At 42.0% G+C, this 12,600-nt stretch overlaps 1 protein-coding gene and 1 non-coding gene across 8 annotated transcripts in view; both read left to right on the top strand.

The window, feature by feature from the left end:
* TIPRL (TOR signaling pathway regulator) overlaps positions 1-12,600 on the top strand; it is a 32,160-nt gene that overhangs the window by 3,865 nt on the left and 15,695 nt on the right. For 3 of the 7 annotated variants that reach the window (XM_045048672.1, XM_023247350.2, XM_045048675.1), the window contains exons 2-4: positions 3,060-3,239; positions 4,403-4,502; positions 11,393-11,524. In XM_045048672.1, the coding sequence (XP_044904607.1) occupies positions 3,060-3,239; positions 4,403-4,502; positions 11,393-11,524 (412 nt within the window). Of the gene's footprint in view, positions 1-1,610; positions 1,628-3,059; positions 3,240-4,402; positions 4,503-11,392; positions 11,525-12,600 lie in introns of those variants that run through there. The other 4 variants (XM_023247351.2, XM_045048671.1, XM_045048674.1 and 1 more) reach the window with 2 other exon arrangements.
* Positions 2,641-2,725, top strand: TRNAR-UCG. Its single transcript has one exon. It is a non-coding gene; the product is annotated as a tRNA-Arg (tRNA).

The following is a 12,600-nucleotide window of genomic DNA, read 5'->3' on the forward strand; positions in this document are numbered from 1 at the left end:
TTAAAAAAAAATTTTTTTTAACGTTTATTCATTTTTTGATAGAGAGAGACAGAACGAGAGTGGGGGAGGGGCAGAGAGCGAGGGAGACACAGAGTCCGAAGCAGGCTCCAGGCTCTGAACTGATAGCACAGAGCCCGACGTGGGGCTCGAACTCACGGACCGTGAGATCGTGACCTGAGCTGAAGTCGGACGCTTAACCGACTGAGCCACTCAGGTGCCCCCACAATTCCATTTTGTGATTCTGTATATGTGACTGTATTAGATACATCATTTAAGTAGAATCATGCAGTGTTTGTCTTTCTGGGACTGGTTTATGAGGCCCTGAAGGCTCATCCACGTTGTTGCATATCGCAGAATTTCCTTCTTCTTTTTTTTTTTTTCAATGTTTATTTATTTTTGGGACAGAGAGAGACAGAGCATGAACGGGGGAGGGGCAGAGAGAGAGGGAGACACAGAATCGGAAACAGGCTCCAGGCTCTGAGCCATCAGCCCAGAGCCTGTCGCGGGACTCGAACTCCCGGACTGCGAGATCGTGACCTGGCTGAAGTCAGACGCTTAACCGACTGCGCCACCCAGGCACCCCTCCTTCTTTTTTTTTAAGGTTGTATTGTGTTCCGTTGTGTGGATAAACCATGTTTTCTTTATCTGTACATCTGTGAGTGGACGTTAGGTGGTTTCCACCTGTTGGCAATTGTGAATAGTGCTGCTATGAACATAGGTGTGTTAATCTCTCTAGTACTTGATATTTTCTATTTCCTTTTTTTTTTTTTAAGCAGGCTTCACACCCAGCACAAAGCCCAACGTGGGGGCTTGAACTCACGGCCTCGAGATCAAGACCTGAGCTGAGATCAAGAGTCAGACACTTCGGGCGCCTGGGTGGCTCAGTCAGTTGAGCGTCAGATTTCAGCTCAGGTCATAATCTCATGGTTCGAACGCCACGTCGGGCTCTTTGTGCTGACAGCTCGCTCAGAGCCTGGAACCTGCTTCGGATTCTGTGTCTCCTCTCTCTGCCTCTACCCCACGTGCGCTCTGTCTCTCAAAAATAAATAAATGCTTAAAAAAAAAAAAAAAAGTCGGACATTTAACCGATTGAACCACTCAGGCATCCCAATATTTTCTATTTCCTGATAATGAATACATTTTACTTAAATTTATGATGAACAATTAACATTATTAGATATCTTAAAGATGTGCAGCTTAAAATGTTAAATCACTGATAGGTGCACACATACATACACACACAGATGTAATAAATATGTGTCCACTTTTTTATTACTATTGTGTCATAAACATTTTTCTACATTATTATATTTTCTTGTTAAATAAACGTTTTTAACGATTCTATAATGTTTCATTCATCGTATGGATAGACCGAAGTTTACATTATGGTTTATTTCCTTGTATTTGGACATTCCAGGTATTTCTCATTAACTGTTATAAATAAGATGATTTTGAATGTCAATGTGTATAGCTCTTTTCTGCATTGGAGATTATTTTTTTATTACAGATTTCCCATTGCTGCCCTTTGGAGTCAGAATATAAATTTGATGAAATTCCTGGTGCTTTCTCCCTAATTGGTGCCCCAGGGGATAGATGGTAGATTTGCACAATCCTTCCAGAAATCCATGTAAGCAAGTGCTGGTTTCCCTCATCAGCCTTGGTGCTTTTGCCTTCTTCATTACCACCTTTTAAAACTTGTGACAAGGCAGGGCACCTGGGTGGCTCAGTTGGTTAAGCGTCATGATCTCACTGCTTGTGAGTTCGAGCCCCGCGTCGGGCTCTGTGTTGAGTTGTCTCAGCTTGGACCCTGGAGCCTGCTTCGGATTCTGTCTCCATCTCTCTGCCCCTCCCCTGCTCACACTTTGTCTCTCTCTCTCTCTCTCTCTCTCTGTAATATAAAATAAAACATTAAAAAAAATAAAACGTGACAAGTTGAGAATTATACTGGAAAAGTTGTTTTCCTACAAGAGACAGCATCTTTAATTGCTATATTTTCTTCATAACTTTAATTAATATAATTGTGTAAGAACAAAAAGTCTACCAGAAACATGAAGCTTATGGAAACATGAGACTGTGGTATGTTAGGTCATCTCCCAGGCAGTCATAGGAGGATTGGAACCCATATTTATTCTTGAAAGTGGTGGGCCTTTGATGACCCAGGAATGAAATAGATGTTTCTAGTAGGAATCAGTATTTTTTTCCATTATTTAATTTGTTCATGTAGTTTTCTTGGCTTGTTTGTTTTTAGTATGTATGCAAGACTTGATTGGTATGTCTGATTGGAAATAAATCTAAAGCAATTAGAAAGAGGGTAATTGTGGTCTTAGGATATGTGTGATCTTTTATTGGATTTATGTAAGAATATATTCTTTAATATAGTGTTATTTTACCTTACCTAACAATAATAGCTGTGTAACTGTTCAAAAATGCAGAAGTCTCAAGGCACCTGGGTGGTTCAGTCGGTTAAGTGGCCCACTTCGGCTCAGGTCCTGATCTCAGAGTTCATGAGTTTGAGCCCCGTGTCGGGGACTCTGCTGTCAGCATGGAGCCCTCTGCTTTGGATCCTCTTTCTCCCCCTCTCTCATGCCCATGCTCACTCTCTCAAAAATAAATAAACATTAAAACAAAAAATCCAGGGGCGCCTGGGTGGCTCAGTCGGTTGAGCGTCCGACTTCGGCTCGGGTCATGATCTCACGGTTCGTGGGTTCGAGCCCCGCGTCGGGCTCTGTGCTGACAGCTCAGAGCCTGGAGCCTGCTTCAGATTCTGTGTCTCCCTCTCTCTCTGCCCCTCCCCTGTTCATGCTCTCTCTCTCTCTGTCTCAAAAATAAATTAAAAAAAAAACATTAAAAAAAATCCAGAAGTCTTAAAAAAAAGAAAATTGAAAAGAAAACCTTCTGATCTGCTAAAGTGGCTGTCGTAGAACACTTGCACTAAAGTCCCGTGCCTCTTTGGGGTCCCTTAGAACTTTACTCAGGGCACATTTAAATTTTTGCCTCTGTTGCACACTTTATAATTATACACATATTGGAAATATTACCTGACTTTTGGTTTTGCATAGGTTAGCCGATGAATTACATATGCCATCTCTGCCTGAAATGATGTTTGGAGACAACGTTTTAAGAATCCAGCACGGCTCTGGCTTTGGGATTGAGTTCAACGCTACGGATGCCTTAAGATGTGTAAACAACTATCAAGGAATGCTTAAAGTAGCCTGTGCCGAAGAGTGGCAGGAAAGCAGGTAAGAATCTCAACATTTATGGGTTAAGTGAAAAAGAAGAGTGGGGCGCCTGGGTGGCTCAGGCGGTTAGGCATCTGACTTCGGCTCAGGTCACGATCTTGCGGTTCGTGAGTTCGAGCCCCACGTCGGGCTCTGAGCTGACAGCTCAGAGCCCGGAGCCTGCTTTGGATTCAGTATGTCCCCCTCTCTCTGCCCCTCTCCTGCTTGCATTCTCTCTCTTTCTCTCTCTCAAAAATAAATAAACATTAAAAAAAAATGAAAAGAGTTGAAAGAACTCTTCTGTCATGATATGTGTATTTTATGAGAGTGAAGGGCAAGTATTATTATTAACAGTTGGGTCATTCTAGAAGTCATTTTTCCCATCCATAAAACGGAGATTAGTTACCCTACCTTTTAAATACTTGTTGGGTTAAATTGAATTACGGTTGAGTTGAGCCATGTAAGGTTTACATTTTTGAGTTTTCATTGTTCCTTGGTGAAGACACAATAGGCTGTGTACTTCACTGTTCCTGTTTTTGAAGAAAAATGTTTACTGATGATTTGAACTGTAAATGTGAGGAGCATTAAAATAAAGAAAAATGTGTTTTTTTTGATAATCAAATCGGCAGTTATTTACTTTGTCCCTATCGTATACTAGGTACCTTGCAAGATACCAAGAAGTATAATAACGCCTTTATTTTATTTTATTTTTTTTTAACGTTTATTTATTTTTGAGACAGAGAGAGACAGAGCATGAACGGGGGAGGGGCAGAGAGCGAGGGAGACACGGAATCAGAAGCAGGCTCCAGGCTCTGAGCCATCAGCCCAGAGCCCGACGCGGGGCTTGAACTCACGGACTCACGGACCGCGAGATCTTGACCTGAGCTGAAGTCGGACGCTTAACCGACTGAGCCACCCAGGTGCCCCAATGACGCCTTTAAACTGTGTCCTCAAGGAGTATACTAACTAATTGGAGAGACCACATCAGCATATGACAAGTTTAATAACTGTAAATATGCAGACAAACCAAGAAGGATCTTGTATTAGTGAATTATGACAAGTATATGTATGTATTGATTAGGATATTTGCATTATTTGTAAAGTGTAACTTGGTGTGATATATGAATACAGACAGTCTATATTCTGCATCACTGAATCTGATCCTTCTCATTTTAATATTTGAGGACGGAGGGCGAACACTCCAAGGAAGTTATTAAACCATACGATTGGACCTACACAACAGATTATAAGGGAACGTTACTTGGAGAATCACTTAAGTTAAAGGTAAATCTTTATTTTTTGCTTTTATGATAAAGTCATTAACTGTCTTGGACAGTCTCAGCATTAGAACTTTCTAGTAATGGATTATTTTTGCTAGTACTTTCATCCCACTTTCTTTCTAGTGAGGGGAAGCTTCAGAACCTAATGTGAAGGGGTTTTGCTAATTGATTATAAGCCGAAAATAAGAAGGCCACAGTGAAACAATTTTTATTCTCAAAAGTAACCATGGCAAACTGCCTTAATGTTATCGTTATCACTGTCAAGAAGCATTCCAGGGGCACCTGGGTCGGCTCAGTCGATTAAGCGTCTGACTTCCGCTCAGGTCATGATCTTACAGCTCCTGGGTTCGAGCCCCGTGTCGGGCTCTGTGCCGACAGCTCAGAGCCTGGAGTCTGCTTTGGATTCTGTGTCTCCCTCCCTCTCTGCCCCTCCCCTGCTCATGCTCTGTCTCAGTCTGTCAACAATAAACATGAAAAAAAAAAAAGAAGCATTCAAATGTGTATCTGTTCTTGGTGTGGTTAATTGGGTGATTGAGACAGAACCTGCTAGTTAATAGCTTACAGTTTTCCAGATGAACAGGTAGGTGGGCAGATAGGACCTTTGTTCAGACCGCTTATGTTTTTGTCCTTCCTGTACTATGTGTGAACCTTGTATGACTCCAGGCCAGTTACTGAATCTGAGTCTCAATTTATTAGTAATTTGGGTAAACAGACATATTTACCTCACATCAGAGTTTTGATAGGAGATAATCTGTGGGAAAGGTCTAGGTGAATTCGAAAGCCCCGTATTAATAATGCGAAGTTGCATCTGTGTGAGTCCTACTTAGGAAGAGATTCGCTTCGCGGTGAATGACGCTGGGAAAGTGGATTTGGTTGGTGTCGTATTGGGAGCTTAGCTACATTTCGAAATCAGACCGTACGACTGAAATGAAAATCTGGCTTAGGTTGCATGTCTCTGATGATCAGAGATAACATTATGGAGAATGAAATATTTATTGGAGAGCCTATATCATGTGTTGGTGCTTAGGCAGAAATGTTAAGGAGATGAGTTGTGTATGGGCTTCTGGTCTCTACAGAGATTTTTAGTCTTGGGAAGACAGAACTTCAAGCAGGAATTCAGTTCTCAGTTTTTGCCGCTCTTACAATCCAAGCTTTACCTATTTTTCTGTGCTGCTGCTGAGACAAATACACACATTTTTTGAGAGAACGTGTATTCATTCACTCACCGACTCGCTCTTGAGCTCTTCTCTGTGCCAGGCACCAGTCCTAGGAGCCATGGATACAGCAGAGAACAGACAAAAATCCCTCCTTTACAGTCTATGGGGAGCAAGGTTATGTCAGCCCCTTACTACTTCACAGATGAACGTTCTCCTTTCTGTCTCACTCCTGATTGAAACACTTTGTAAAGAACAGAGTCCATTTGATATTTCATTGCCGGGAGTGAAGAAATGGGAACTTGTTTTAACCCTGTGCAGGAATGATGACTCCTAAAAAGCCTCCCCTAGGTTATGAAGTAGCATTAGCTGTGACCGAGGAGCTAGAACCACGGCAGTAGAAAGGAGAAAAGGAGAGTAGTGCGAGGTGAAAAGCGTGTGTTCAGTCCTCTTCCTGACAACTTCCGCCTGTAATGCAATTTGTTCTGAGGCGTTGTTGACGAATAGCGGTGTGATCACCTACTCACTGGAGTTCAGGCTTCGGCAGGCCTGGGTTCAGATCCCAGCACCATCACTCGACTTGGAAAAGCAATTTAATCTTGCTGAATACTGTTTCTCACTTTGGTAGACTGGATAATAGCAGTTGTGGGAAGTAAATAAGATTATATATGTAAAGTGTTTAGCACAGTGTCTGTTATACAGCAAGATCTCAATAAATGGTAGCTGCTGTTATTAATAATATATCTCAAATGTCAGGGGAACTAAAGTAATATTATTGAAATACCAAGACTAGAAGTAGATATGTAGATATAGTATCTAAATATTTATTCTTGCTTTATGGTCTAAACAGAGTTGTGAGTACATTCCTTTGCTTTCTTAAAAAATTGGGTATCTTTTTTTTTTTTTTAATTTTTTTAATGTTTATTTTTGAGAGAGAGAGAGAGAGACAGAGACAGAGCATGAGCATGAGCAAGGGAGGGACAGAAAGAGAGGGAGACACAGAATCCGAAGCAGGCTCCAGGCTCTGAGCTGTCAGCACAGAGCCCAACGCGGGGCTCAAACTCACGAACCATGAGATCATGACCTGAGCCGAAGTCGGATGCTTAACCGACTGAGCCACCCAGGCGCCCCTTGAGTACCTGTTTTCTAGGCAAAAGTGTTAAAACTTTGTTGCTTAATCTTCAAAATAACCTTGTAGGATAGGCCTTCTTATCCTCGTTTTGTGGATGAAGAAATAGGTTCAAGATCTTAAAGTATGTATCTCTTGATAACATAATACCAATGCTGTAGCTTATTGTTAAGCATGTTGTAGGTGGAAGATCACTCCACGGGCACATTTTTTGCATTTGACTTTCTTAATACCTAAGGGTTTTTTTGATCTATAATATTACTTGGGATTTTAAATTATTTAATGCTTACACCCTTTCTGAAATCAAAAGCCGTAGTGTATATAGGAAACATATGCCTGTGTAGGAGCATATATCTTATATGAACAGTAAGAATGTCAGAATGAGGCATTAGAATGAAGCCTTTCCTTTTGCACTTAAATTCTTGCCTTTTAATTGCTGGGAGCTGCTGGGGTGTGTGTGTGTGTGTGTGTGTGTGTGTGTGTGCGTGCGCGTAGTGCTTTCTCACTCTTTTTTGAGTTGTTTTACCTCTTACTCGTGAGTTGTAGCATAATTTAAGAGAAGAAAGCCAGTCATAGAGTTGTGCTGGCTGCATTCAAATCCAGCTCTGCTATGTATTGGCTGGGCCACCGTAGGAACATCTCAAAGATTATGGTATAAGAATGTTAGGAGGTCATAGGGCGCCTGGGTGGCTCAGTCAGTTGAGCGTCCGACTTCGGCTCAGGTCAGATCTCACAGCTTGTGAGCTCAGGCCCCACGTCGGGCTCTGTGCTAATAGCTAACCCACTCGCATTCTGTCTCTGTCTCTCTCAAAAATAAATATTAAAAAAAATGTTTTTAAGGAATGTTAGGAGGTCAGATGCCTAAAAGGTACCTGGCAAAATGTGGCCATTTTCTTCTTTTCGGTTAAATACGTAAACTGACATTGTAGGAGAATAGAGTAGAAGACTAACTCTTCTAATTATATTGCTTTTTTGGAATAAAATGTGTGTAATGTCCACGCATTTAAACAGCATTTTTTTTAAAGCATGTTGGAACATTTGCCAACTCCTTCAGCGTGATCTTAATTTCTAAATATATTAAGTTAGTGGTAAATAAGCATATTCATATTGTTGTGCAGCCAGTTTCCGGAACTTTTTCATCTTGAAAAAATGACAATTGGTACTTTTTTTTTGGGGGGGGGGGGTTGTGCATAAAGGCGATTTTATTAAGGCATCCTAGGACACCTGGGTGACTCGGTGGGTGAAGCGTCAGACTGTCCATCTAGGCTCAGGTCATGATTTCATGCTTTGGGGGTTCGAGCCCCACGTCGGGCTTTGAGCTGTGCTGGCGGCATGGAGCCTGCTCGGGATTCACTCTCCCCGTCTCTCTGCCCCTTCCCTGCTCGTGTGCATGCTTGCTCTCTCTTTCTCAAAAATGAGTAAATAAACTTTAAAAAAAACGAAAAGAGGGGCGCCTGGGTGGCTCGGTCGGTTAGGCGTCCGACTTCGGCTCAGGTCATGATCTCGCGGTCCGTGAGTTCGAGCCCCGCGTCGGGCTCTGTGCTGACAGCTCGGAGCCTGGAGCCTGTTTCGGATTCTGTGTCTCCCTCTCTCTCTGCCCCTCCCCTGTTCATGCTCTGTCTCTCTCTGTCTCAAAAATAAATAAACGTTAAAAAAAAAAATTAAAAAAAAAAAAAAAAACGAAAAGAAAAAAACTTTCTTGTCCTTACTTTATATATATACATATATATTAAATGGCAAATATAGGGGCGCCTGGGTGGCTCAGTCGGTTAAGTGGCCGACTTCGGCTCAGGTCATGATTTCACGGTCCGTGAGTTCGAGCCCCATGTCGGGCTCTGTGCTGACAGCTCAGAGCCTGGAGCCTGTTTCAGATTCTGTGTCTCCTTCTCTCTGACCCTCCCCTGTTCATGCTCTGTCTCTCCCTGTCTCAAAAATAAATAAAAACGTTACAAAAATAAAAAAAAAAATAAATGGCAAATATATATCTCAATGTGTACATACACATATGTACTGCTTTCAGTAATATTTAGAGAGGACATTTTGAAACAAATTTAAAATAGGGTTCTTAGTATTTAGCATTAGTTAACTTTATATGGTAAATTTAAAAACACCTATAAATCAAGTGACTTCCTTATCATAAACCTCCATCTGACGTGAGGGAGGACTTCTTCGAAGGATGTAACTAGGACTCATTTTTCTTGTCAGGTGTCAATAATGCGGTGTTCCATATTTTTTTTAAGCCTTTTAACGATTGTCAAACAACTCCGAAAACATGAAGTTACAGCGTAATGATTTGTGAAACGTAGCCACTCAGGAAAAAAAAAAATAGAACATTGCAACCACCCTCCTGCGGGACCCTCCCTGATCACAATTCTTTTTCAAAAAACATTTCCTAGTATATTGTGGCATTTTCAGCCTTAGCTTTGATTTCCTTGAAACTAGCGCGCATTGTTGCTGAACAGCTCAGGCCTCATTTCCAGTATCTGGGGTCCCTTGGGTCTTGTCCTATTGGCCTGTTCTTCTGTGGGTTCTGGTTTATGGTGTGCAGGCTCCTGATGGACCTGACCTCCTTAGTTTTGAGTCCCAGGATGATGATGTTTTTCCCCAGAAGGCAGTTCTGACAGGCAGCTGAGGGTATTCAGAGTCAGAGACATAGTTGTACAAACTTTCTGTAAAGGTAGGAAATTCTTGAGGCTCTGAGGGCGGTAGGGTTTATGAGCAGCTGCCCAGCTGTGCTGTTGTAGTTGAACGTAGCCATGGACAGGAAGTAAACAAACGGGCACAGCTTTGTTTCAGTAACATTTTACTTAGGGATGTGGAAATGTGCGTTCCACAGTGTGAGATATATGTGAATTCTTACATAGAATTTCATGTCATGAATTTGAATTTCATGTGCTCTGGAATTTTTTTTTTTTTTTTTCCAATCACTGAAAAAATGTAAAAATGATTCTTAGTTCCCAGTTCACGCAGAAATGGGTGATGGGCCACATCTGGCCACATCTGGCCTACAGGTCTTAATTTGCTAACCTCTGGTCTGGGACCCGTGTTTGAGGTTTCTGGGCCTGTAACATAAGCCGTGACACCAGTGTGGCCCCATAGGGTACCATCCCCAATTCAGGAGGGGCGCGGGGAATTCTCCAAGGTCCCTGTCCTTAGCACTGAGCAGTGATGGGGCCGGGAACTAGCAGACCCCAGCCTCTCCCCTGGAGCGGCCATTACAGATACGTCAAGGCCAAAGCCAGCCAACTACAGGCTCACTTTCACTTTTTCTGGGTTCCAGTCCTCTTGCAGATCTCAGTCCAGGAATTCTTCAGGATCTTGACCGTTTGATGCTTTTCAGAAATTTTTGTTTCTTCGTCCAGCTTTTAAGCAAGAGGGTTTGTCTGGGTTACTCATTCTGACAATACTAGGAGTCAGAAGTACTTGTTACATTTTAAATTTAGCTGTTGGTTTTGGTTTTTTTCCCCTTTTCAGATGCCTGAGTTTAGTGAGAACATGAAAAGAGTTGAGAAAGAGAAAAGAGAAAGAGCAAATGTGTTTTAAATATATTTGTCCTTGTAAATGAAGAAGATAGTACAGATAAATTAAATATAATCAATATCCTTAACGCATGTTTTATCTAATTATTTTCTCTTCCAAATATTAAAAAAAATTTTTTTTAACGTTTATTCATTTTTGAGAGACAGAGAGAGACAGAGCATGAGCGGGGAAGGGGCAGAGAGAGGGAGACACAGAATCCGAAGCAGGCTCCAGGCTCCGAACTCTCAGCACAGAACCCTACGCTGGGCTCGAACTCACAGACTGCGAGATCATGACCTGAGCCGAAGTCGGACGCTCAACTGACTGAGCCACCCAGGCGCCCCCATTGTGTTAATTTATGATACAACTATGTCAAAGAATGGAAAAGCTCAACATTTTGTAGTGAAATTGGATAGAGTAAAGAATGATGTGAGCTACCGATTTAGTGAGCTACCGATAGGACCTGCCTTATTAGCATTGGTGACGCTCTTGTGGGGTTGTGAATATGTGTGTCCGTGAGCTGCGAAATAACACAGTGAAAAACCGGCCAGCATCCTCAGAAGCCCAGGATGCTAGGAGTTCTTCCCTCAGAATTTCTCGGAAAGTTCTTAATTTACCTCATTATTTAAAACACTGTTTTGTAGGCGTGGGGGAGCTAGGCTGCGAATCTAAAATACATAGCAAGACTCTAATGGGAGTTTTTTTGTAAGTTCCATACCGATGTTTTTTACAAGTAGACTTTCACTGCACAAAACCGCTTTGGGTGTCTATGATAGCAGTCATCCATCACACTGACTAATGTTCAGAGGACTGATTTTTCTCATAATCACAACAGAACACTTGATTTTAACTTGACTTATATGAAAGCTGAAGAATTTTGACTCTGTCTTGTAAGGCTACAGTGTCAGCCACCTGTAGGGTTGTCAGCGTTTGAGGGACAAGGCACACACCTCATCTTTTGTGTCTACTGAGGACACCCAGGTGTAGAGCTGTGTGCTTTGGCCATGCAGAAAAGACTGGTAGGAAGACTGTTTTCCTGTGTCTCCAGCTCCTTAAATTTTCACGTGTTCCTTCCGAAATTTTTTCTTTCAGGTCGTACCTACAACAGACCATATAGATACGGAGAAACTGAAAGCCAGAGAACAGATTAAGTTTTTTGAAGAAGTTCTCCTGTTTGAGGATGAACTTCATGATCATGGAGTTTCAAGCCTGAGTGTGAAAATTGTGAGTATTATAAAATTAACTTCTTTCTTCCAGGGGCGCTTGGGTGGCTCAGTCCGTTGAGCGTCCAACTCTTGATTTCAGCTCAGGTCACGATCCCAGGGTCTTGGGATCGAGCCCCCCATTGGGCTCCACGCTGAGTGTTGAGCCTGCTTGAGATTCTCTCTCTCTCTCTCTCTCTCTCTCTCTCTCTTTTCTTCTGCCCTCCCCACCCCACGTGCTGCACTCTCTCTCTCTCTCTCTCTCTCAAATAAATAATAATAATAATAAATTAAGTAAAACTAAATTAACTTCTTTCTTCCATTCTTCCCATTGGTTAGAGATATAAAGCTCACTTAGAATCACAGTGTCTTAACATGATATCATGTAAAGTATCACGTGGGTCTAGAGTACATCTTACTATCCATTATAAAGTTCATAAAATCTTAGTATATTCCTAAGGCTTTAGTAGAGCATTTTCTTTCAAGAGCTGCCTGACTGCTTTGTAGTTGTTTGTTTGTTTGTTTTGTTTTGTTTTTTGCTGATTATTTAATTAGAATGAAAATTATGGATTAATTTTCAGTTTTGAGTTAAAAATTATATCGAAAGGATCTGCAGACGGCACCTTGGGGTGCTCCAGAAACTGCATGTCCTTCGCCAGCACAGAGGTGACAGAAACGACAAGTGTAAAACGCCCTTCTCCGTTTGTACTCTCTTCTATCAGTGGAAGGTACTTCCATTTACAGTGTTATCGGTGGAACGTGTTTAAGAAGGGTAATAAATAGCTCATTCGCATTGACTCATATGTGTTTACTATTAGGTCAGAATTGTGTTTCTAACACTTCACAGGACATCTTCTACTGAAACTTTGTATTACATGCCTTATCCCTTAAGGCCCAGCCAAAATGTCACCTCCTCTGTAAGATGCACCACAGCTCCCCCGGGCAGAGTTCAGTATTCCTCTTCCAGACCCCCATGAGCACTTTTTCTTAACCCCTCAAGTATAGAACTTACTAGAAGGTCTCTCAAAGACAGGACCCTAGCATCAGAAATAGCTCTTAGATGGGGCGCCTGGGTGGCTCGGTTGCGTGTCCCGACGT

Source organism: Felis catus, chromosome F1 (genome assembly GCF_018350175.1).
Source record: "Felis catus isolate Fca126 chromosome F1, F.catus_Fca126_mat1.0, whole genome shotgun sequence".
NCBI classification, from domain to species: domain Eukaryota; kingdom Metazoa; phylum Chordata; class Mammalia; order Carnivora; family Felidae; genus Felis; species Felis catus.